Source organism: Peromyscus leucopus, chromosome 8b (assembly GCF_004664715.2).
Source record: "Peromyscus leucopus breed LL Stock chromosome 8b, UCI_PerLeu_2.1, whole genome shotgun sequence".
Classification (NCBI taxonomy): Eukaryota; Metazoa; Chordata; class Mammalia; order Rodentia; family Cricetidae; genus Peromyscus; species Peromyscus leucopus.
In genome coordinates this window covers 26,856,533-26,881,946 of record NC_051086.1, presented here as the reverse complement: position 1 = coordinate 26,881,946, position 25,414 = coordinate 26,856,533, and the positions used below count along the sequence as shown (strand labels likewise).

General features: G+C 46.5%; 1 protein-coding gene across 2 annotated transcripts in view; it reads right to left on the bottom strand.

Moving 5' to 3' along the window:
* Positions 1 to 25,414, bottom strand: part of Snx29 (sorting nexin 29) — a 488,775-nt gene that overhangs the window by 112,214 nt on the left and 351,147 nt on the right. For both annotated transcript variants that reach the window (XM_037201528.1, XM_037201527.1), the window contains one exon: positions 21,181 to 21,297. In XM_037201528.1, the coding sequence (XP_037057423.1) occupies positions 21,181 to 21,297 (117 nt within the window). The remainder of the gene's footprint in view (positions 1 to 21,180; positions 21,298 to 25,414) is intronic.

The following is a 25,414-nucleotide window of genomic DNA, read 5'->3' as shown; positions in this document are numbered from 1 at the left end:
CCCTACACTATGGGTAGCTTCAAGATGCACAGCTAGCCTGCCCTAAGGTGTTGGTATTTTTTTTAAACTCAAATAAATCGTCCTTGAGTTTCCTTTTGAGCTCACTGAAAGGATATATGAGCTGGTTTGGTCGGCAGTGGAAGAGTCACAGCCATGGTTACCAGAGTTAGAATGGGCTTTATTAGAGAGAAGAGGGGATAGGACTGAGAAGCCAGGCCTGGCGGAGGGAGGGAAGCGGGGCAGAGCAGACAGCAGAGAGGAAACAGAAAAGGGAGGGTGGGGGTCCGTGTGCGGCTTTTTAAGATTGCCTGCAACAATCTTAAATGCCGTAGGACATTACACCCAGAAGAGTAAGAGCAGGATACTAACGTTCACTCTTAAAAATTCTTTTATGAGACTAAGAACTCCAAAAGGGGACGCCAGTTTCCCCAGTATCATATGGTAGTTCTGCCAAACTCTCCAAGATTTCCAGTAACATTTCTTTTTTGCCTTTTTAAATTTTGTTGTTATTTTGAGACAGGGTTTCTCTGTGTAGCTTTGCGCCTGTCCTGGAACTCACTCTGTAGACCAGGCTGGTCTTGAACTCACAGAGATCTGCCTGGCTCTGCCTCCCGAGTACTGGGATTAAAGGCGTGTGCCACCACCGCCCAGCTCTGCCTGGATTTTAAAAATTCTTTAATCAGAGAAAATGAACTCCGTTCCTGCACCCTTAGCCAGTGTCAATTCATTATGGCCAAAAATTCCACCTGAGATGACAGTGGACAGCAGCACCAATGGCCACAGGAATGAGTGACACCTTGGGAGCCTGACACCGTGGAGCCCACACCATGGCACCTTGCCCAGCACATGTCAGAGGGAATAAATCACCAGTGGAGACCAGCCAAGGCACAGGTTCATTGAGATAAGAAAACAACTGCCATTCTTTGAGGCAGGATCTCATCTGTGAGACCAAAATGAGCCATCTTAGAAATAAGACCAAAATGCTTTCACCCTAAAATTAAGGCCTAAGATTTCTCCTTTTAAGAACAGGCCAGAAGTTACTGAGACCAGTCAGTTCAGATTCCAGAAACCAGGAAGTGTAAAAGTACAGAGTCACAAGGTAGTCAGGAGGTAATGGCTGCCGGACTATGGAATGTCCTCTCCCTGGCCCCCTAGGCAACTGCTTGACCATAGAATGTCCCAACCCTAGTTTCCATAGTGACTGTGTAATCACCAGATGCCCCCATCTGGGGGCAGCCAATGAAAAATGGTGGTGGGCAACTACTTCCTTAGAAGGAAAACTGAATTGTGATTTCTGGAATTCCTAGACACAAGCCAATCAGAATTGTACCTGTACTAGCACCCCTAAATGATGTAACCTTGTGACTTTTCCCTTTAAAAACTGAGCTTGCAGACAGGTGGGCGCTTCCTCCAGCCTCCACTGCGTTGGATGTATTGGACGAAGTCCCTGCCTAGGCTTGTATTGCTTTTGGATATCCAGAATTAAACCTTGCTTTTGCATTCCGGCATGCTCGTCTTTGGTGGTCTCTCTGGGGGTCACAATCTGGGCACAACAATCATGTAGCCCAGATGCCCTTCAACTTGCAATCCTCCTGCCTCAGACTCTTAAGTGCTGGGATTACAGGCATTTGCCACTGTGGGGGGGCCAAAAACAGCTTGATCACACAGCTGCCATGACAGGCTTAGAGGTCCAGACACAGCTGCCATGACAGGCTTATTGGCAGGCAACACCTGGTTCCAGGAAAAGTCATAAGCTGACACCACCCAGGGATAGACCAGCATCTAAGGGGAAGAACCTGACATCCCAAACATTCCAACCATCAGGTGAGATTAGATAAGATTGCTAGATGTCCCTGAGCCTAGCACACACCTAGTTCCCTTTTACAGATACCCCTAGACAAGTGTCAGTCAATCAGGATCCTGAACCCTGGAAATCCTCTCACCCCAACCTCTGCTATGATAAAAACCCCACCTCACCCAGGCTTGGGGCTCTCTGTTCTCACTGCTGCATTGGACATATGAGAGAGTCCAAGCTGGAGCTTGAAATAAAGGCTCTTTGCTTTTACATATGGGATTCAATCTCCATAGTGGTCTTCTGGGGGGTCCCCGAGATCTGGGCATAACAGGCACCGTGCCCAGCTTGGTTATCCTTTTTTAAGTCATTACATTCTTGGGTGGTTTGACATCTAGTAACACAAGCCCACAAAACTGCCAAGGCAATACAACGAGTAAATACCAGGAGCAGGATTTGAGCTCAGGTACCTGGATTTACAACAGGCACTTTATACCACAAAGGTATTCTGCTCCCACAACAGAATCCTCATTGCTCCCATTCTGCCTCTCAGAGCCTAAAAGTTCAGAACTTCAGACATGGAGCACTTTTCACAGAGGGAAGAGGTCTGAGAGGATTCTTCACTCCAGAATGTACTTTCCCTGAGCATCAGAATGCAATGGACAGTCACTGCTACACGCCACCATCTACCTGTCCTAGAGTACTATCACTTCACATGGGTTTTCTGTGACTGGACCCCTCTCGGTGAGTCAGAGAGCAGTCTCTGCATCTCTCTGTTCACCACAGCCACCAGTTCACATGACACTCAGCAGCCTGGTCTAGCACCTGGCTCACCACAAGAACTGACTAAGGGAATGAATCATAATATAAGCTACATTTCCACAGTGAAATATCAATCAATCTTTAAACTGTTTTGCAGCAATTCAAAATCTTCATGTGTGGTTTAGAATAAGTTAGTTTGGGGATAAAAAAAAAAAAGAACCAAAGAAAAAGGATTTTATTTGTCTTTTAATTACAAAGCTCTCATTTATTGCTCAAAAGACAAGACAAGAAGGAAACATGACAACCACAGTGAATGTTTGTCCCAACCATGAAATGGTACAGTAAGCTGTATGTGCCAGAGTCATCTCTCACACATCCTTTTTCAAATAGCCTTCCCAAAAGCAATTAGCTCTCATTTTTCTCAGCCAAAAATGAGAAATATTTTTCAACCCGCTGGCACTCCTGCTCTCTCACCTCATTTTAAAATAAGGAACCAAGTGTAACAGGACACAGTTCCTATCTTCCTGCTGGGGTGGCATTGCCGGCAGAGGCTTGGCTGTGGAAGGGATCGTGATGTTGACCTGCACTTTCACTACCATGAGGAGGACTCCATGGGTCTAGACCACATGCAAGGTTCTGTGTTTGTCTGTTAGTTAATTTGTTTGGTTTGCAAATACACAATTATAGGCATCAATTGCTTGTGGTTTTAAAATACTCAAGGCCAAAGATTCAAGGGCTAGCAACTAAGAGCCTTTTTATTTTATCCTCTATGTAGTCAGGAAATTCCCATAGATTCCAACTTCTGTGTATTCATTTTGACGGGTCATTTTCCCCCACAAGATGAGAAGGGTCTTGGGAGTAATATTCTCAGAGTCCAAGATGGCATTAGGCACGTAGGAGGTTGCTCACTGACTCGTCTCACTGAATGGACAGAGGAGCAGACACCCAAATGGATGGATGAATGGATGGCTGGAGGAGGGAAGGGGAGGAAGGAGCATGTGTAAATGATCCAGTTTACTAAGAGTGGCACCAGCTTCTCTGCGTGCAATTAAGATGCTTAGACAGCATGTGCATGAAGCCAAATGTACAAGGACATACTGCGGCACCTCGCGTGCTAACGCGGGCCTGGGAGGAAGTCATGGACAGTTACATAACACAGTCACAGTCAGATGCACAGCTACCAAGCAAACCGTGGCCTCCTTCCTCTGCTGATGAGGAATGGCCTAAGACAGAAGACCAAAGCCAACAGCCTGACACAAAACAGGTGGCAAAACAGGCTGCTGTCTTTAAGGAAGAGGGAGGGAGAGCTGTGTGCCTGTGTACTTAGACTCAACATTTTGGAAGGAAGGATACTGGAAACAAAGATCAGAAGAAAAATGCTTTTGTTCTATAAAACTTGGTACTTTCTTTCCAATTTTTACTATGTGCAATGCAAGTTGTTAACTTTCTCAATGAAGTTTAATAATCATGAAATTTTAGGTAAAGAAAAAATGTAAGAATGCTTGCCTCTGGGAGGGCAGCATGGAGAGAACAGGAAGAGGAATGGAAAGGCACTCTGGTATAAGTTAAAGCTCAACATAAACCTTGGGAAGAAATGTGTGATGATATCTGCAGTTTTTAAAAACTGAATAGAAAAAACACAAATGAAGATGGATGGATAGATAATGGGTGAGTAAATGAGGGGTACTGGATGGATAAATAATAGAGATGGATGAATAAAGGATCGGTGGGTGGGTGTGGATAACAAATGATGGCTGGATGAATGATGGGTAGGTGGGTGGATGAATGGATGATGGATGATGGAGAGACAGATGAGTAACAGAGGGGTATAGGTAGATACCAGTGATAAAACTTTAGTGGTGACTACACCAGTATTCATTGAAAACAATCTTTTACATAACTTAATTTCTTCATATAAATGTTTGAAAAGTTTCATTCACTTGGACTAGAAGAATAGCTGAATTGTGTTTCTATTTTCTATACTAGACAACAGGCTGGAAAGGAGAAAAAGTATTGTGAGGTGTGTCAAGTGGTTTATCAATGAAGCTCTTGCGTTGTTTCTAAATTCTACAATATTTATGGTATGTATTAGCTCTCTGTAACAATGTTTGGATTTCTTTCCTTGTCTACATAGGTTTGTTTTGGTCTCGCTTTTATGAAGACCAGTTATGGCTTTTCTCTAGGCTTCACTTTCCTCCACGGAACCAGAGTGACAGGAGCTGCCTTGGAGGGCTGGCTGGTGTGGGGCATTAAGAGAACTGCCTACTCAGAGCTTGGCAGAGCTGGTCTCAGCAACAACAGTTGCTCTTCTTTCCAGTGGCTACAGCTCAGGGTGGACAGTAACCTGTGGCATCATGGATCATTGAAAACCTAGCTAAAGCCCCAGAGGTCTGGCTTCAGCAGCCCCCACCCCTTCTGAGAGCCAAACCCACACACTCTCCTTTTATATATACTTATCCCAAAATTTTATAACAAGTTCTGATCTGGAGTCAGATCCTCAGTCAGAAAGGGTAACTACACACAACCCATCTGCGCCACTAATGGCAAGACATGAGGTCAAAATATAAGGTCTCACACCAGCTGGGAGAGACAGAAGGTGGCTGCAGGGTAGGCTGAAGGGAGAGGGAAGATATTTTGGTCTGGACCCCTTGCTCTCACAGTGGCAGACCCCTGAAAGACTTCTGCCCACACCGTGGAGAGCAGAAAGGAGGTAGGCAGACATCTTCTCTACACATGCGCTAATCTGCCAGTGCCTCTGACTATCTTCCTTTTCACCCAGAGTTCCAAGTCCATCTGTAAGAAAAATGCAAGAGGGAGAGGAGGAAGAGAACAGTTGATGCTCAGGTAGACACCGAGACACTGTCCTCACTGTCTGCCAGTGGCATCTGCCTGCAGGATGATGCTCCATAATATCAAGTGCCCTTCTATCATGAGTGAAAGGCCTAGAAGGAAAAGAATAAAGCTCACAGTGAGTTATTCTGAATGGAATCAAGAGTGGTGGCCAAGGAGATTTTTAACTTAAAGTCTGATGGTGTGCATTGAGAATATATTTATGTACTATATACTCTAAATGGTTATTTTTCTGTAATAGCAACTACAGGGGGTTGAATGTTGGCCCCCAAAAGAATATATCTATATCAGAAACCTCATAACCTCAGCAACCTTTTGTGTAAAAACAATGTAACAAGCAATGTCCTCACCAGGAAGAAACTGGCCTAATTTTCAATCTCTTTTGTCAATAAACAGCAAGTGAGTACTGCTAAAGATGTCGGGCATGGTGATGTTTAACAGCCCTTTGACACACACCTCCCCAGGGTGACACATCCCCACTTTGAACTTGGTTGTTGCTATACAAGGTGTCTCTGGAGACACGTCAAAGCAGTGAGAAGGTGCTCTGCTAGACAGCCACCTGTCTCCACCCTTGTCTACCAGGCTGAGCAGCAGCAGGCACAGCCGTTTGGCACTCCTACTTCCCGAGCAGAGGAAGGTGCAGGAGAAAGGGGCAGACATAGCTCGCTGCTGCTTGGCATCCACTTGTTTCCTGGGAAATCATTCCACTGGCTGATTTAACCCATGAGTGCACACCAAATAACTCAAGCCAACCGGCGTGGCTTGCTCTGGCCGTAGGGATTGGTTCCAGATGGTGCAGTGAACTAAGCCAGCTCTGCCACAGTGGCCCTAGGGTCTCTGAGAGTCACCCTTTCCTTGATGATGCACCATGCTATCCCTGCAGCAGCCACTGCTTCCACAAAAGGACAGGACAGACGTGGCAGGGGACAGTGAGGACAGAAGGATGTACAAGCAGACTATTCCGTGATGGGGACTCCACGGTTTGTACTTCTCTAAAGCAGTACAGATGGCTGTTTTCTCTGGGTCTTTCACTGCAGGCATCCTAAAAGACACTGACATCGCAAACCCCGAGATTCCCCCCAGCTTCTACATTCTATTTTACTTTAGTCCATAAGTTTTCATAGCAAGACCAAGGCCTGAAAATGAAAACCCAAGGAAACTGCTTGATCCTTCTTCCAAGGGGAGATTGTGAGCACTTTCTGTGATTGTGAACACAGACCACATCAGCCTTGACTCTGATTCCACTTCCAAGCTCAGGACCTACTATGCAGACAACTGAGAGATACAGCTCATGTGCACAGGCAGATCAATAAAGTTTTTGTCAACAATGGCCCCAAACAAGGCTTAATTCCCTAGTATGAATCATTCCCATTGCCACCAGCACTGTGGCCCAGTCAGTGCCTAGGAACCAAGCACTCTGCAGTGAATCTTACTGGATTCACCTTAGGAGGCATATACCACTTGTGGGGCCCCTGGGATACTCCTTAGTAACTTTGCCCTCTCTTCTAGGTCTCCCACAGTCAGATGTGCCAGAAGGCTTGCTTTATTAATGAAATAAGAGAGAGAGATGACATCTGTCATTTCTGGGTGGAAGTTTTGAGAGACTGCAAGGCTTATCTCTTGTTTCTTTCTCCATTCCAGCCAGGGTCTGGGTCAAGGAGAGTGAAAACCATTGATCACAGGCCCTGATATCCATGAAGGACATGAAACATGAGAGAGATAGAAACAGCAGTTTCCCACTCATGACACATGGGAGTGTTTGTTACTACAGCACAACATAGCCTTCCTGAGTAACAAATTAGACCCCATTTATAGATATGAAAACTGAGTCTGGGGAAAGTAAAGCATGGATCCTGTATCCAGCCATGCCATCCAGGCCTAGCAAGTCCAAGGACCCAGAATCTTCCATCATGCCAACTAACCCACAGCTTTCAGAGGCAGCCTTGCTATGTGCTCCTGATACGCAAGGTCAGGGGGCAGACAAGTTTCCATTTTCCATCCCTTCCTCCTCTGCTAGCTTCTCTACTGAGCTCTGTCTTTTCTGAAAGCGACTGGAAAATGTTCCAGTTCCTCTGTGGCTGAGAAAGAACTTCCTATTCAAACTGGTAACAGTTCAGCTATCAAAGAAATCAGGGGTGGGTGATACTTCTGTAATAGCTCCACACATTCAACAGCAAGTTTTTTTTTTTTTTTTTTTTAAAAAAAAGACAACAACATGGTCAGCTTGGACTGATACACAGAGCGGGGCTGGAATGTTAAGTTTCAGTCAAATTCAGTGAGGATGCGCTGGGCATGCAGAGTGAGGATGCGTGATGAGAAGTGGGAACTAGTAGTCACTGGTTCAGTAAATATTTAACAGCCCACAGCAGGCACCGGGAGCTCAGCCAGGTAGAGAAGAGACAATAAACAATCCTGTGTTGAGTGATGATAAAGGCCATGAAGAGAAGGCAGCCTGAGAGCTGACTGGAAGGCGTTCTCTGTAAATCTGAACCTCACATCACTCTCCCCAGTGGGTGGGACTAGTCATATATTAAGATAAGGACAGCTCTGGGAAAGCAAAAGACCTGTTGGCTCCCTCCTTACTAGTCAGCAGATGGGGCACCTATGGCCTTTGTGTTCTCTAAGTGGAAATGACAATGTCTATCTCACATTGCAGCACTTGGAATGGTTGTGGGGCACAAATTGCTCAATAAAAGCTGCTCTTTATTACAGGCAGGAGTGTGGTCACCATTCCCACTTTTACAGGTTTGGTTACCTCCCAGGAAAGCCAAAAGATTTGCCGATGAGAATAGTGAATGTTAGGAGGAGCCATGCTGGAACAAAAGCAGTACAAGGCAGTACTAGCGTGGCCACCGGGTCTGTCTCAGAGGACGGGCTTAGTCCTTGAAGGATGCGTCAGAGGCACAAGAGGAAGGAGCCAGACATATTCATGAATGGAGACGGAAAAGTCTCAGAACAATCTGAATAGCATAAATTATCCCACGGATGTTAAAATAGGCAAGCATATCTTATATGCATTTAAGTCTATGAAATGCGTATGTGTAAATGATACCCAGAAGGATGTGTACTGAAGTTTCCACAGCAAGGTCACTGGAAGAGAGACCTGTGTTCTGCCATGTGAATAACGTGAGTGCTATTGAAATTCTTTCAAAATACATTTTTTTATATTGTGCTATTTGGAAAAAAAATTGAAAACATGCTTGTTTTATAAGACAAAGGGTAGAGAAGGAAAGCTTTGGGAACAGGAACAACCAGAGCAGGTGTAAAGGAAGGCTTGGAGCAACAGCAAGAGGTCAGAGGAAGGTGAGAATCAGTCTGGCAGCTGCCAGATTAAGTTTGAAACAAACGTAATATAACATTTCCCACAATACCTGTCTTTCTGTACAAAAGAATACATGATGCATTACAACTCCACATAATTTTTTTCACATTTCAAAGTTAATCAATCTCTAGAAAAAATTACAGAATATAAGTAGCATTATCATACTCTTTATGATTATAATTTCTATCTTTAAGTATTCATAAATGTTTTTCAATTAAGTTTTAAGTAAGGTTTTCTGACCAGACCTCCAGTTACTTAGGAGGCTAAGTCAAGGTAATTACATGTTCAAGGCTTAGCCTGGGCTACAAAGTGAGCTCAGGGCAAGCTAAGCAAATGCAGCTTTGCGCCAGAGTGCTTTCCTTTCATTGCCCTAGGCTGTCTCTCTCTCTCTCCCTCTCTCTCTCTCTCTCTCTCTCTCTCTCTCTCTCTCTCTCTCTCTCTTTCTCTCTCTCACACACACACACACACACACACACACACACACACACACACACACAGGCACACACGTCACTAAGAAACAAGGGCATGGGCAGGAGGCACTGGCTGTGAGCTTGGCTCTCCCAGGATGGGGTAGTGACCCACACTGCACACACATACTCATGCTGGCCATCACAGTGATACTCCTCAACAGCAGAAATGAAGAAAACCATTTTATCATTAAAAAAAAAAAAAAAAAAAAAAGAATAAGGGGAGCTGGGGTCTTTCTGAGTTTGTGAACTGGCAATGTTTTATTTTATAGTATTTGGGAGTGTTCCATTCAAGCTCTAGACAACAAAATCATCTCCATCAGAAACCTACACAGCAGTTCACAGTTCAGACCTCACAGGGCAATGGCTATGGTTCCCAAATGCTGGCAATAGACAGTATGGAGATGGTGACCTCTTCCTGAAAAGCATGTCTGGAAACCAGGGATTTGACTTTTTTTTTTTAATTTAATTTTTTTATTTTATAATTTAATTTAATTTTATATATCAGCCACGGATTCCCCTGTCCTCCTCCCTCCCGCACCTCCCCCTACACCTTTCCCCCAGCCCACCCCCCATTTCCATCTCCTCCAAGGCAAAGACTCCCCTGGTGATTCAGTTCAACCTGGTAGACTCAGTCCAGGCAGGTCCAGTCCCCTCCTCCCAGGCTGAGCGAAGTGTCCCTGCATAAGCCCCAGGTTCTAAACAGCCAGCTCATGAACTAAGGACAGGTCCCAGTCCCACTGCCTGGATGCCTCCCAAACAGTTCAAGCTAATCAACTGTCTCACTTATCCAGAGGGCCTGATCCAGTTGGGAACTCCTCAGCTATTGGTCCATAGTTCATGTGTTTCCATTAGTTTGGCTATTTGTCCCTGTGCTTTTTCCAATCTTGGTCTCTACAATTCTCGCTCATACGATCCCTCCTCTTTCTCACCGATTGGACTCCTGGAACTCCACCTGGGGCCTGGCCGTGGATCTCTGCAACTGCTTCCATCAATCACTGGATGAGAGTTCTATCATGACAGTTAGGGTGTTCAGCTAAGATTTGACCAGAAGATTATGTATGCTCACACTGGGGAGGTGAGCAAGCCTCCCAGAATGACCCAAAAGAGTCACAACATGATGGTCAAACTGCTAGCTTCTCAGTCTAGCAAGTTTAACTAACAATCAAGCTGGGATTTTAGCTTTTCAAGAAAGTTGTTTTTTGTTTACTTTTTGTTTTTGTTTTTGTTTTTTAAGGAAGAATTGTTTCTAAAAACTGTACAAGGGCCGGGCAGCAGTAGTATACCCCTTTAATCTCAGTACTCAGGAGGCAGAGCCAGGCGGATCTCTGTGAGTTCGAGGCCAGCCTGGTCTACAGAGCGAGATCCAGGACAGGCACCAAAGCTACACAGAGAAACCCTGTCTCAAACAAACAAAAACAACTGTACAAGGTCCTGGTGGGGAAGGTGTGATTAACCACAAGGCATTTGACGAACACAGAGAAAGAAATGCATTCAATTAAGGGGAAAGAACACATGGTACACTTATAGGGATTGCACAAGTACAACCATGCAGGGAAAAATCAGGGAGAAGATGAACACGTCTTGGCCAGAAAGATGGCTGAAACAGACAGGCAAGCTTAGAAGATGCCACTTTTCAGAATTACAATGGTCAAGGGCAAAGCACGGGCTGATCCCCTAGAGAAGAGGTAAACCCAGGTCAGCCCCACAGGAGTGCCATGGAGTCTCCTCAGTCTTGGGACCTCTTCTCTACACTAACACCACACTGAGAAACTTACATGCCAGCAACACACACTAGTCAGGTGTGATCATAGCAACAGCTGCTGGTGGCAGATGTGGGGTTAGAGTCCCAATGCAGTTTCCATGGAAGACAGTGAGGTCAGAGCATACTTAAGTCTTGCACACTGCAAGACTATATTATAGAGATTCAGCTGTATATTAAAGCTATACCTAAAAATCTCAAGGCATTTTTCTAGAGGAAGCCACTTATCAAGGAATACTTGGTGTTATTTAGTTTTTAATATTTCAGCTGTCTTCTGCTATGAAATTCTTGTGGGCGCATATACTACTAGGCCATATTAGAAAACAGCCAAGTTTCTCAGACCTACTGCTGATCCACTAGGTAACTAACACCCCTGCTGGGCCTAGGAGACAGGTGGGCTGTAGATGCATAGCTTTGCTTCTTGTGCAAATGAAGCTCAGACCTCCCTTCCTCAGACAGGGAAATGGCATTCCAGGGCAATTGACTCAGAAAAAGGATGTTTTTTGCATAACCAGGTAGAGTGAAGGGTCAGGCAGGACTCCTGGGCAGAGCAGAGCCTTGTGGCCAGAGAAGGACAGAACAAGAAGAGATTCTACAGATGGTAAGGTGGAATGGCTCAGGCTGAGGAGTGAGCAGCAAGAAAAAGTTTCTTGTTGATTGCAAGTGAATCAGATCAAGAGAGGAGGAGGAGAAGGAAAGATGGAGGATGAAGGGACAGGGATGAAGATGAGATCAAGAGTATAAAAGTTTAGTTATTATTGAGGCTATGAAGGGACAACAAAAGTAGGTACAGAGAGGAACTGAGAGTCAGGACAGAACTAAAGTTGTATAGACAGAATTTTGTCTTAGAGAAATAAAGTAACAGACAAAAGAGCATGGTGTACACAGATTCTTTTCCCTCAGATAATCCCCCGTGGGATGTAGTGTCTTCCCCAGGACTCTGGGAGGAATCTTCTCAGGGAAGGCCCCTGGGAAAATTCCATTACTTAAGAACCACTGACAGAGGCATTACTGTGACAGGAGCTGACGCTTCTGGGTGACCACATCGATGCACCTAGGTCATAGGGAACCCAGGGACAGGGAGCAGGTGCTCTCAGGCAGGCCTTGAGGGTAAACAAATTAAGAACTTGAGATCAGTGAATTAAAAAAGAACATTCTGGCTGCAGTTCTCTGTCCCTCTTGCTGCTAGGTGGGTGTTAAGCAGCAACCTGACTCAAGCACATATGAACCTCTGCTGGAGCAGAGGTCAGGGGAAACATGGGATCCTGAGGAAACATAAGCCTGATAATAATCCTGGCCCATGTTTCCTCAGAATCAGTGGCAGGAATGCTCTCAAACTGTTCTGGTCTGGCCTGTGTCCATGCCAAACAACAGTACTAGTCAAAGCAGACAGAAGCACATTAGACAATACATATTCTGGACCTCCTTGACCACCACCACCACCACCCTGCCCCACCTAGGGGCACAGATTATATCTCCCAGGTCTGTGTGCCTCACACTCTACACTTAAAGTGTGAGTGACTGACAGGAGCATAAACCAGGACAAAAAATTCCTCCCTTCACTCTGCTGAGGTCATCACAGAGCGCAGGCTTGACACAGCTCTGTGATGCCGTTCCTTGCCAGGGTTTTCTGATTGTGCCCAGGCAGGCTAGGACTGAAGTGACCATGTGCCAGCAGAAACATGACAGTGATCACATTTCTAAGACTCTATACCTGTAAGCCTTTAGTGGCCAGGGTCCATGCACCTGCCACAGCTCCTTGCAGCAGCCATCTCCTGAGGCTGATAAGCAAACACCAGAAACTAGAGTTCATCATGGGATTCAGGAAAGGAAGGTAGAAGCCAGGAGCATGGCAAAGTCACGGCACCCCCTACTCAGCTGCCCATCAGAAAAACAAAGTACCCAAGAAGGAGCTTTTATTCCTTGCATGGAGAAATTTCGAGATGGTCCTGCAAGCATTTCCACAGATGATTTTGTGACAAAAACTAGTATTAGTGTTAAACTATGAGGGATCACTTCTAAAAGCCTCTCAACAGCACTTTTCAGAGTAACATGCATGACAGCAGACAGTTAAAACATACATGTCCAAGTGCAGAATTCAAAAGCCTTTCATAACCTGGATGTGCTGTTCAGAGCAGCAAGGGGATCACAGACAATTTTGCCATTAGAGATTTGCCAACTGCCACCACACTGAAAAGTAAATTTCTTATTAATCTTCTGTCCTCAAACAGCATCAGCTCCAACATGAGGTCAGTCCCTCTGAAGATTTAAAAGAGACAGAGATGGGCCCACTTTAATGTGACCCTGATTACAAACTGTGGGATGGGTCCACCCATCTCTCTCATCTCTGAACTTTAAATTAATCATCTTTCTCTCACATCAGCTGGAGCATCTCAACAGCAGAGGGAAGATATCTGTGCAAACCTCAGGCTGCTCACAGTAGGGATTATTAAAGTCTATTATCTGGCAGGACAGGAGGCCATTTTTCTGGGTAATGGAAGGCCCTGGTTAGTGGTATTACCATAGCTACATTACCACAGCCACATGACACAGGCTCCAGGCTCTGAGAAGAGGCTCATGAAGACACAGTCCTTGTCACACAAAAGCTCTCAGTCCACAGGGCAAAAAGGAAATGCAGGCATGAAGTGATAACTCAGAGTAACAAACATTGCCATACAAAGGTCATCAACCATATAGGTCAGGGCCCAGGCTAGTTTACAGGGATGGGCAGAGGTGAGTCTACAGAGGGGTTAACAGAAGCTGAGGAAACCACACCCTCTTTACTGGGTTCCCCCCTACACACACATACCCTCTTCGTTGGGTTCACACACACACACACACCCTCTCCCCTGGACAGCCCCCCACACCCTCTCCACTGGGACCCCACACACACCCTCTCCACTGGGACCTCCCCCCCACATCCTCTCCACTGGGACCTCCCCACACACACACCCTCTCCACTGGGACCCCCACACACACACACCCTCTCTACTGGGACCCCCCACACACACACCCTCTCCACTGGGACCCCCCCACACACACACCCTCTCCACTGGGACCCCCCCCACACACACCCTCTCCACTGGGACCTCCCCCCCACATCCTCTCCACTGGGACCTCCCCATACACACACCCTCTCCACTGGGACCCCCCCCCACACACACACACCCTCTCCACTGGGACCCCCCACATACCCTCTTCATTGGGACCTCCCCCCACACACACACACCCTCTCCACTGGGACCCCACACACACCCTCTTCATTGGGACTGCACACATACACACACACACAACCTTCTTTACTGGGATCCCCCCACACACACACCACAGAAGTCACAGATGAGAACATGAAGGATGTATGGGTTTGCTGTCAAGTAGCAATTACTACTATACCACAGAGCATTGTGAAGGTTCGATAAGCAAGAGACAATGAGGAGGAGGATAATGGAACAGGGAAGGGGCACAGGGGAGACAGAGCCAAAGAGCGATGAACGTGGAGGGTAACACACGTAGGAAGTGAAAGACGATAGAGACAGAGACAAAGAGAGACAGAGACAGAGAGAGACGGCAACAAAGGAGAGGAGGACAGACATGGGGGAGGGGAGCAGAGGTGTGGAGAGAGAAGCACACAAGGACCTAGAAGCAACAAAGAGGAGGGGGAGGGGCAAAATGAACTCAGTGAACTTGCCACTGCTGGGTCAAAGGGCCCCAAGGCCTAGGCAATCAGTGTTTAGACAAAGACACCAGGAGGCCAGGAGGGACAGCGAATGAATGCCCAACCTTACCCTAGTGATCTGGGGTCACACCTTGTGGTCTCATTTCCTCCCGCCTTACATGGCCAGGCCATGCTCCCAAGGCTCAGTGGCCTCTGATGAGCCCAGTAGGGAATGTATCAGGAACTGACACCATGATAAACTGTCAGAGCTTTTCCCCTGCCTTTCTCAGAAAACAGCTGTGAGTCCCTTCCTAGAAACTCTGTCCCTGGAGAAGGAACTTCTGGGAAGGCTGTGGGGAGCACCTTAGGGAGGTCCTGGATCAAAGGCAACTACTTCGCCCCTTTTGTCCAGTGCCTACAATTGTTCCCACACAGTCGACCTCGCAGGCAGGAATCCCTCAGCTGCTTTTAGGAAAGTCTGCCTTCTCCAGGATGATGCTCCCAAAGGGCCCATTCCAACTCCCAGACAAAGCAATCAGTATGATCAAAAACATAACAAAAGTTAAAAAACTTTTAAAGTCAAAACTAAATAAGCAACATTGACAGCAAAGACCTTTGAGTGCACAAAACCAGAGGAAGGAAGGTCAGGAGAGGGCTCAGCAGACGGTGGGACCTGAGAGTCTCATCACAGAGGACATGGCTCATCAGAGGCTGCTGTGCCTCAGGAGCATGAACTGAAGCACGTGAACTGAAGGGCTGGGATGGAACACGAAGCCTGGTGCCCTGGTCAGGGAGGAGAAGTTCTACAGAGACATGTATGCCCTTCCCTTCTGCTGTCTGCTACAATCACCTTTTTACTGCTCACAAATGAGTGTGGTTAACAGGCACATGCACGTTAGACCTGGAGCTGACCTCTGAAGAAAAGATCTAAAGTCTAAGGAATGGACCTAGGGATGAGGAACTCTGAACAGCCTGGGGTGAAGAGGTAAGATCTTTAGATCCCACAAAACTCCAGAGACTTGCTCTTTCAAAAATGGGGTACCTTTAAGCTCCAACTTTCCTGAAACCAGACTTGAATAAGAAACTGTCAGCATAACATGAAACAGTCAACAGAAGCAACCTATAGCCTAGGTTCCCTCCCTCCCTCCACAGGATGGTTGCCTCACAGCAAATCACGTGTGTTCTGGCTATACACACGTGACGGTCACAGGTGGAAAGGAGTGTGCTGCTTAGTGTTAACTGTCTACTTGGCACAAGCTGGAATCATCTGAAAGACAGCCCTCATCCCTCACCCCCTACAGCCTGCTGGCCACATTCAGTCTACTACACTTTCTAGATGCCTCTGGCTGTCCTCTCTCTCGTATCTGCAATAAAAACACACCACAGAAGGGTCATGTCATCAGTTTATATAGACACAAACCAGCATTTAAGGAGTCCTCTCACATCTTGCCATCTTAGAAAGTTTTATTTTTTTTGTCTCTATTATTCAAACTAGGGGCTGTTCTCCCAGGATCTAATCAAATCATGCTAAAGGTAAAAGGGAAATCTCCAGTATACATTCATATCTTATAGTGCAGGAAAAATAATGAGAAGAGAGTCTTAAATATATTCCCTTTCAAAAAAGGGGGGAAGTGTGCTGGCTGGTTTTATGTCAACTTGACACATGTTATAGTCATCTGAGGAGCGGGAACCTCAAACTGAGAAAATGCCTCTATAAGATTGGCTGTAGGCAAGGCTAGAGGGCATTTTCTTAATTAGTGATTGACAGTGGATGGACCAGCTCACTGTGGGTGGGGCCACTCCTGGATTGGTGGTCCTAGATTCTGTAAGAAAGAAGGCTAAGCAAGCCATGAAGAGCAAGTCAGTAAGCAGCACTCCTCTATGGCCTGTGCATCAGCTCTGCCACCAGGTTCTTCCCTTGACTTTCATTAGTGAACTATGGTCATGGTGTCTCATTACAGCAACAGTAACCCTAAGACAGAAAGGAAGGAAACAAATCACCTGCAAATCCCCTTCAAATGAGTGACTTAGCTTTAAAATGTATAATATTGTCAATGACACCCATGGGAGAGATCTGTGCCCCAGATCTTGTCTTTTTCTTAACCGACACCTGGTCTACATGGCCACGTTCTTTACAAAGGTGCAGTGAGAACAACCGACTGAGACATGCACTGAGCACGGATCATGTGGGGAGTGTGGTATCTAGGAAAAGGGCCTGTGCCATGTTTCCAGTTACCAGGAAAGGAAATGGGTTCCAAGTGTAGCTGAGTCCTGAAGCATGACAAGTCTGAAGGCCTAGAGGGATCCCATCAGGGCGACAGGGTGACAAGAGAGACTGAGAGAGAGGCTGAATTCACACGGGGAGACAAAATCACCTCCTTCCTTCTACGACTGCCATATGCCCTGGGGAGGTGGCAACGGCAGTCCTAAGGCAACGGTGACAGGTCAAGAGTCAACCCCACCACTTCCTCCCAGCAGACTTCAGGCTCCTAATTACCATTTTGCTCACTGCTGTCTTCTGGCCATTGCCATCCTTCTAGGTAATGACAATTACAGCTGCCTAGGACAGCATTCAGGTCTGAGCAAGAAGCACAGCAGGGACAGAGAAGTGGGCTGGTCTGTCACAGGGGCCCAGGTGGACACTGCCACTTACCAACAGTGACATTTCACTCATTCATTTAATGAGCCGACCCACAGTCACCAGGCACCTACTTTGGGAGATCATCAACGATGAATTCACGGGACTCTTGTTAGGATGGGAAGGGAGAGACACAGAAACAGGCTGAAGGGATCTGCCTGTGACTAGACATCCGGAAAGTTCCCGAAGAAATAACAAATAGACAGGGTGGAGTCCCAGGCCCAGGTGGCCTTCAGGTCAGAGGTGACAGGAGAAGCAAGGGCTCAGGTGTGAGGAGGAGGGCCTTTGGGGGGCATGACAGAAATGAGTGGACCCCAAACCCTTGGCCTGGAGATGACCCATCTGTAGAAGAGGGTGACTTTCTAGAGCACACTCAACAGCATATAGGAGCCTACTGTATCCGGGCCTCTTGCAGGGTGCTAGCCCCTAGATTTTCCAGAACCGCCCTGCAGCAGGTAGAGGAAGGCCTTGCCAGCACCCCACAACCCTGCATGGCAAGAGCTCGGGGTCTGCCTGAGCAACAGCTGCCAAACGGCCTTTTAATCTGAACGAGGATTTCACAAGAATACTCTTCTACCAGCGTTGCAAAAGCAAAAGAGAGAAACTTCAAAATCCTTCAGCAGGGCTCTGGGCAGCTAGACTACAGGACCACCCACCCTAGCAAGCATAAGTCTGTTCTTAAATAGATCAGTGTGTAAAGCCAGACAGAAACGTCTCTAAGATGCTTTGTCACATGGGGAGAAGTAATACATAGACCAATGCAGCAGACCAAGTGTTACCGAAATGTGCAAGTATATGCAGGGAGCTTGGAAAAGTAAACCCAACTAGCAAATCTTCCTCCTCATGGGTCAGAAAATGAGGGTGCCAGGGCGAGGGTAGGTCTAGAGATCTTCTTTTCTCAACTTCTTCTTAATACCCATCTGAATTCCTCTTAAACTACCAACTGTGTGTGTGTGTGTGTGTGTGTGTACACATTCATGCATGTATGAGAGTAGAGATCAGAAGTCAATGTCAGGGGATTTCCTCAGTTTGTTTTTATTTAAACCTGGAGCTTACTGACTGGGCAGTGAGCTCCAGGGATCTACCTGTCTCTGTATCCCCAGAACCAGATTCCGGACACAGGCTGCTGTGTCAGCTTTTTATGTGGTTGGCGAGATCTGAACCCAGGTCCCCTTGCTTGCATGCCAAGTACTTTACCGACTGAGCCCTCTCCTAACCCTTTAACAGCTTGAGATTGTAAACGTTGTGGTTTCACTGAAACAGCCTCGCAGGCTCGTGTGTGGAAGCATTTGGTCCCTGGCTATTTGGGGAGGCCATGGAACTAGATGGAGTCTAGCAGGAGGAAGGAGGGCACTAGGTGGGGGTGGAAGCTTCATGTTTATAGCCCAGGCTGTCTCCTTCCTATTCCATGGCAAGTAACCAGCCATCCCAAACTCACCACCACAGCCACAAACCACCTGTGCCACCACAATGGACCATGTCCCCTTAACCTGTGAGCCACATGAATCTTTCCTCCTTTTGGTTGCTTCATCCATTTTTTTATATTTATTTATTTTAGTTTATATGAGTGTTTTGCCCAAATGCATGTAAGTGCACTCTGTGCATGTCTGGTTCCCTCAAAGGTCAAAAGGCATCTGACTCCCCGGAACTGGAGCCACAGATGCTTGTAAACTACCATGTGGGTGTTGGGAACAAAATCTGGGTTCTCTGCAAGAACAAGTGCTCTGACCACTGAGCAGTCTCCCTAGCCCATTTAGGTATTTTAACAAAGTAGTAACCCATGTTGTAAAATAAGAGCCCAAAAAGGTTGGCATTGTTAACTGATAAATAAAACCCATTCTCTAAAGCCAGACTAAGCTCTGCTACTTCTCACTGAGGGAGAGTGGGTAAGCCACTTCACTTCTAACCCACTTCTTCTTCTGTTGTATGAGGGTCACAACTGGTAACAAGTAAGTCTGGAGAGGATGAAACAAGACACTCATGCTTAAAGGCGGCACAACACACATGGCCAGTGACAGCCACTCAGACCGGCAGCTCACAATCTGTACAGGAGGCTAACTGTCTTCATCCGTGACAATGAGAATGCAGCACCAAAACTGCTCTCTGTAAAAGCATCCACAGCAACAGTGGACCTCTTCTATTCTCTCAGCATAAAAGACACTACCCAGGTTCAAACTGAGCCTATGCTAAAATGGGCCATTGCTCACTTCCTGTCTGCCCATGTCCCCTCTCCAGCCAGCCCTACAAATCTGGAACACTCAGAGCTAGACACAGAAACAAGAGCATAATGAAGACCTGCCCTATTCAAAGGAGACAGAGGTCAGCATCTGGACATCTGGACTCACCACCTGCTGCCCTTCCTTGGTCACAGGGCTACAAAGAGGAGGAGCCACTGACCTGATGGAGACACACGGTAACAGACCTAGACGATAACAATGATGGCCACTGCCATCACGGAGTTTGTGGGACTGCTGACAGGAAACAATCCAACCAGAGCTACACCATTGGTGAAAAGAAACTGATCCCAAGCATCTAGACCCAAATGCCAGCTCAAGGAAAATGAAAACAGGAGGAGCATGTCAAACAGCTCTACCTAGAGATGCCATCAAGGAAACTGAAGGGTGATGAAAACCTACTGTTGTCCATTAACTAACTGCAGGGAAAAGAGAGAAGAGGGAGGACTCAACAGACAGAAAGGAAGAGAAAAGTCAAACTCCCAAAGGCAGCATGATGGATGGAGAAGGCCGATGAGAGAAGAAAGGGTTAAAATTTTATTTAAAGTGGAGAGGATGGCCAATCTCCAGAGACAAATTGCCAGGGTGACTGCACAACACATGAAATGTCTGCCTAAAACAGATGGAATAATTAGGTCTATCTTCCATCATTTTTAAATCATGAGAGAGAAACCTAAGGGACAATCAATGGATGACAATGTCTGAGCCTTATGTATATCCCAAATTTTAAAAGCCTATTTAAAATCGAGATAGCTGGACTTCTAAGCACTGATATTTGCTGCAGTAAAGGATTTAGTGGATGTAAGGAGTAAGACGGGCATAGAATTTACATCTTTTTCAAATTTTTAGACATATACAGTGATGTCCAGAGATTAAATACTACTTAGTATTTAATAATACTCCAATGCACAGAAGGATGAAACAGGAAATGTAAGTTGAAATAGAACTGGCTACAGCTGGTGAAAGTTGAACCTGGCAATAGTTACTTGAGAGTGCACACTACTTACCTGCCAATCCTTGGAATTTGGAGTTTTGCATAGAAAGTTTTTAAGTGAAGATAAAGTTATGATGCACACACATGGAAGGACCAGTATCCAACTTCTCACAGTATCACAGCTCGCAATGACATGATGCAGGGGGGGGGGGGAGAATGTCTAAAGGACACAACTGATCACAGGTTGTGCTTCATCAGATACAGAATGACTGAGTCAAGGAAATGACCCAACTACATCAGTAGTTCTCAACCAGGGGTGTCTGGGGGAGATGATCACTGCCCTCTATGGAATGAAAAGCAGGAATCCCTGAATTCACAGGTCAGCCCCACAACAATTACTTGACCAAAAATGTCAACAGAGTGGGTGAAAAGCCATATAACTCAGCCTATGCAAGATGCTCCTCAAAGCAAACTGCTGAACAAAAGCTCTAAGTTAGTTCAGAACACAGCACATGGGTCGTGGCTGCTGTGAATGGCATGACATTCTCCTGTCCAACAAAAATAGACATGGAGCGGCTGATGGAGGTACACTCAACATGGTGGCACAGGATGTGTACTCTTTCAGTTCCTGCTTTTTCCTAGGTCATTGTCACCATCAGTGACCAGCAGTGAGACTGTGGATATCAGAGGCCTGATGCCCATAGTGAGGGTGGGCAGAGGCAGACGGCAGGGCTAGGACCTGGTTGTTGGTGGGAAGCACTTACAGGGCCTCGGAGGTCAATCAGCTCCTGCCTCATCTGGGACACCAGGGCTTCCTTGGCCACCAGGGCCCGATGTAGACGTTCGTTGAACTCAATCAACTCCCCATGCATCTCAGCCACCTGAAACAGATAAGCAGGACACTGTCAGACTCAGGAGCAACCTTTGTCCAGGCTGCAGCAAGACATCAGCTGGAGACCAGAGCATGGTGAATCCTCCTTGAGTTGGGTGAGTCTTGACACTTTATGGTCAGAAGATGACTGTGTTGGGTCATTTCCAAACATTAACAATACTTTTCTACCAAGGGCTGGTTTATTTTGTAGTCTGAATTACTATTGTTAAGAAAGTTCCTGCTGGGGCTGGAGCTGGAACTCAGTGTTAGAGTGACTGCCTATCATCCACGAGATACTTAGCAGTGTAAAAATAAATTAATAATTATGATGATGCCCCCGCTAGTGGTAAAATGGGAACAAATGCCATTCTACTCAGTGAGGCCTTGGTTTCAAGTGAGAAAAGAGAAACAAGCTCTCTCCTGACCATGGTGACACGCACCTCAGCAGCACCACTGTCTCAGTCATCAGTGACTTCATATCAGAATAAATCTTTCCCACGCTCTCTGTGAGTTTCCTGATGAAAGCTCTGGGAGGCATGTGTATTGATCCCACCTTCCAGAAAGAGAACTCAGCAGTCAGGAGCCTCAAGGGCCTGCTCTAGGCTGAGAAGATGGTAGAGGGCAGATCAGAGCCCTGGCTGGATGCCAGGATCCTGCAACTACACCAGCCCCACATACAGCTGGTCAAAATGCTGTCCCTGAATGCTGCAGGAAGACCCCTGTACACGCAGGCTCACTCAGCTTGGCCACTGCCTCCTAACAGAATCCTCCCACACCCTGGACTCACACAGTATTTACTACATGCTGGGATACATATAAAACACCAGGCTATTTGTCACGAGTATTTAACATGATATATAAAAGATACTGCCAGAGCGCCAGAGGAGGGAGGGACACAGGCAGAAGCTTCTGTGCAGGATGGGAAGACACTGACCTGAGTCTCACCTCAAGAAGCAAAAGACAGCCCGGTTTTTATTACAAAGTCAAAATATACAGAAGGAAACACACCAGCATACTGAAATCCAAGGAGAGTTTCTTCCCATTCTTTCTGTTTTCCTTATGTAAGCTTCTTAGTAATGAGCATTCTTCCATTCATCAGAGAGAAAGGAAGGCATTCTTTAACTAGGCCCTTTAAGGAGTTCAAATGCCAAGAGACACATGACCATGCAGTCAGTGAGCCTTCCCAGGCTTCATCTTTTTTCTTCCTGAGTGATCCATGATGGGGTTAATTTTCAGTACGTATGTATGCATGTATGTATAGCCGTTGATCCTGACAATTCTGCACACAGAACACAGAACACATTCTGTTCACCTGATGCTTCCATATGCTTGCTCCGTGGATCCCTTTTTTATGGTGTCCTATGTCCCCAACGTGCCATCCTCACCAAGGACATGAAACACAGTGCCTTAAGAACAAAGCAGTCAATGGAGCTGGGCTGGGCAAGTCACTGAGTCTTGTGGCATCTCTTTCTTGCAGAAACCAAAGATGAATTTTTCCCCGCTTAACTTATTCTTCACAAAAGCTTAAGCTGATCTCACATTCAACAAACACATACAGTATCACCAATAACGCCTGGAGATCCTCCACGTGGAAGTCATGTGACCTTCCAGAACTTCCTCAGGATGAGCAGGAAGTCCATAGCTGCTGCCTCGCTGCTGATGGACCCGCTAATGTGCCCCATGCAGGCTTGGACAGGTGCCACTGTCGCATCCTAGTGTGGAGCAGAGTTTTGTGGGTTTTGATGGGTTTTGCTGTAGGAGTCAGAGTGCCGAACAATTTTCCATAAATGCTTACAACATCAAACCACCCAGGGCTCCAGGGTGTTCACTGTGAGCTGTCAAAACCCTGGCTCCCTTTAGCAGCCACAACCGTAATTGACCGTATCTGACAAAGCTTACTGATAGAACCAAGGAGACAAAACTTGACTGGAATAGTTTCATCATGAAGCTACAGTGTTTACTGTTACCAGACTGATTTCACTTGGAGTTTTTAGAAAGCATATTCCTACACTCAATCACGCAGATAAACAGCTCACATCCTACAGAGGCCATGTGAGCTTACTGCTTCTCAAATAACTACTTCCAACTCCAAATACAACTAGAAACAACGTCAGAACTTAGAGAACCTCATAAGAGGAATGCAAGTCCCATCAGATCCCACTGTACAACACTAAAAGGAGACCATGAAGTCACCATCTCCTGGAACTGTGGCTGGGGGACGTCACCTTATTTCCCACAGCCTAATGGAACCAGAAGACTAGTGTTAAGAGAACAGATGCCCTCCAACCTACTCCCCTCAAGCCAACATGGTGTCCTTCACATAGTCACATCACATATTCTCACCTGCCGTTTGATACCCCAATGTCCAGCCCCACACACTTTCCCTCACTTCACCTCTCACTCTTGGTCTGTGGTAACATCACTGGGCCTGACAGCCTTCTCTGCTCCACAGCCATGCTGAGCTGTAGGAAGTCACCCTACAGAGGTGACAGGGAGAGAGGCCTATGCACTTGAAGCCAATCATCACAAAATGGAGAGGCAGACTCTCACCTAATGGGGCCACAGTGCAGAGGTGAGGCCATGCCAGTTCACAGAGTGACAGCAGGTTTGAGGCAGGGTAAAAGCCCAGTAAGTGAGATCCTGTTGCATGACAGGTCAAGAGGCACAGAGGAGGGTCAAAGGCGGCCTGGAGGAGTCAAAGGGGAATGCCACAGAAGGAACGGGAACAGCACTCTGGAGACGTACTGTTCCTCAAAGCAAGGCTGCCATATTGCTAACCACCTGCTGGCGTGATGGTACATGCTGGACGGCAGGAGAAACACACATGAATTTTGAGCTTCCTAGAAGATGACACTTTCAGAGCTTAAGGAGGTTGGGTGTTTCCTTCGAGCTGGAGCATTGAGGACAATGATCTTCAAATGCAATGGGGCTATGAGGGAGCTTTTAAACCTGTGAGGATCCCAGAGTTACCATAACTGCCTGAAAAATCACAAAGGATTGTAAACATCAAAAGAGCCTCTGGCATTTCCTTTCTTATTAGAATGCATGCTGTCTCACCACATTCGAGTCAGTCAGGCCTCGCCCTCCTTACAGGTAAGAACAGGACAAGTACCAGATTTCAGTAGCAACCGAAACTCCTCTAGTGACAACCAAGAACACGTGCTCAGATCCGGGATCTGTCTATGATCATGTGCTGCCTATTGGGTCTGTCTGCAGTAACTGTGGGAGAACTCTTGAGTTCTTCATGAAGAGTGCATGGCACCTGCCTTATTAAAAACCCAGACAGTGCCAGCTGCCTTAGAATATCCATACTCCCGGACTCTTAGAGGAATCCAGCGCCCCTTCCTACAGGGTGGGCAACCATTCCTTATAGATAAGCCTCTGCGTGATGATACACCTGTGTCAGAGTCAGGTGAGGCAGAGCAGGGACTTGAACCCACATCTCAGTGGCCTTAACAGTAATCTGTGCACAAATATTTGAAGTGTAGTAGGAAGCTAACCCCTTTTGTGGTAAGGAAGGCAGGTTTTTTCCTGCATGGTAAAGACTAGTAGCCTATGACCCAGATGATCATAGTTATCTGGTAGGTTCCATTCTGAGAAATGCAGATTTATGTTCCCTGAAGTCCCAATTAAAATGGGGGGACCTAGCAAGAGCTATACAGTTTACCTGACAAACAGAGGCCTCTAAGACACGGGTGTCAATAACTGTCACTACGCTGTCTGAACTGCTGCCACCAGGTCCCCAGTGTTGACCCTCACACTTCATGATGCAGCCATGCTGTGGGAATGTCTTTCTGTACACTGTGAATATGTGTTGCTCTCATTGGTTGATAAATAAAGCTGCTTTGGCCTATGATAAGGCAGAATAGAACCAGGTGGGAAATCCAAGCAGAGATAGAGGAAAGAAAGGTGGAATCGAGGGAGACACCAGCAGCTGCCCAAGGAGCAAGATGCCAGAACACCACAGGTAAGCCACAGGCCACATGGTAATACACAGATTGATAGAAATGGGTTAATTTAAAGGTAAGAGCTAGCTAATAATAAACCTGAGCCATCGGCCAAACTTTTATAATTAATACAAGCCTCTGAGTGATTATGTAGAAATGGCTGCAAGGGGAGAGACAGAG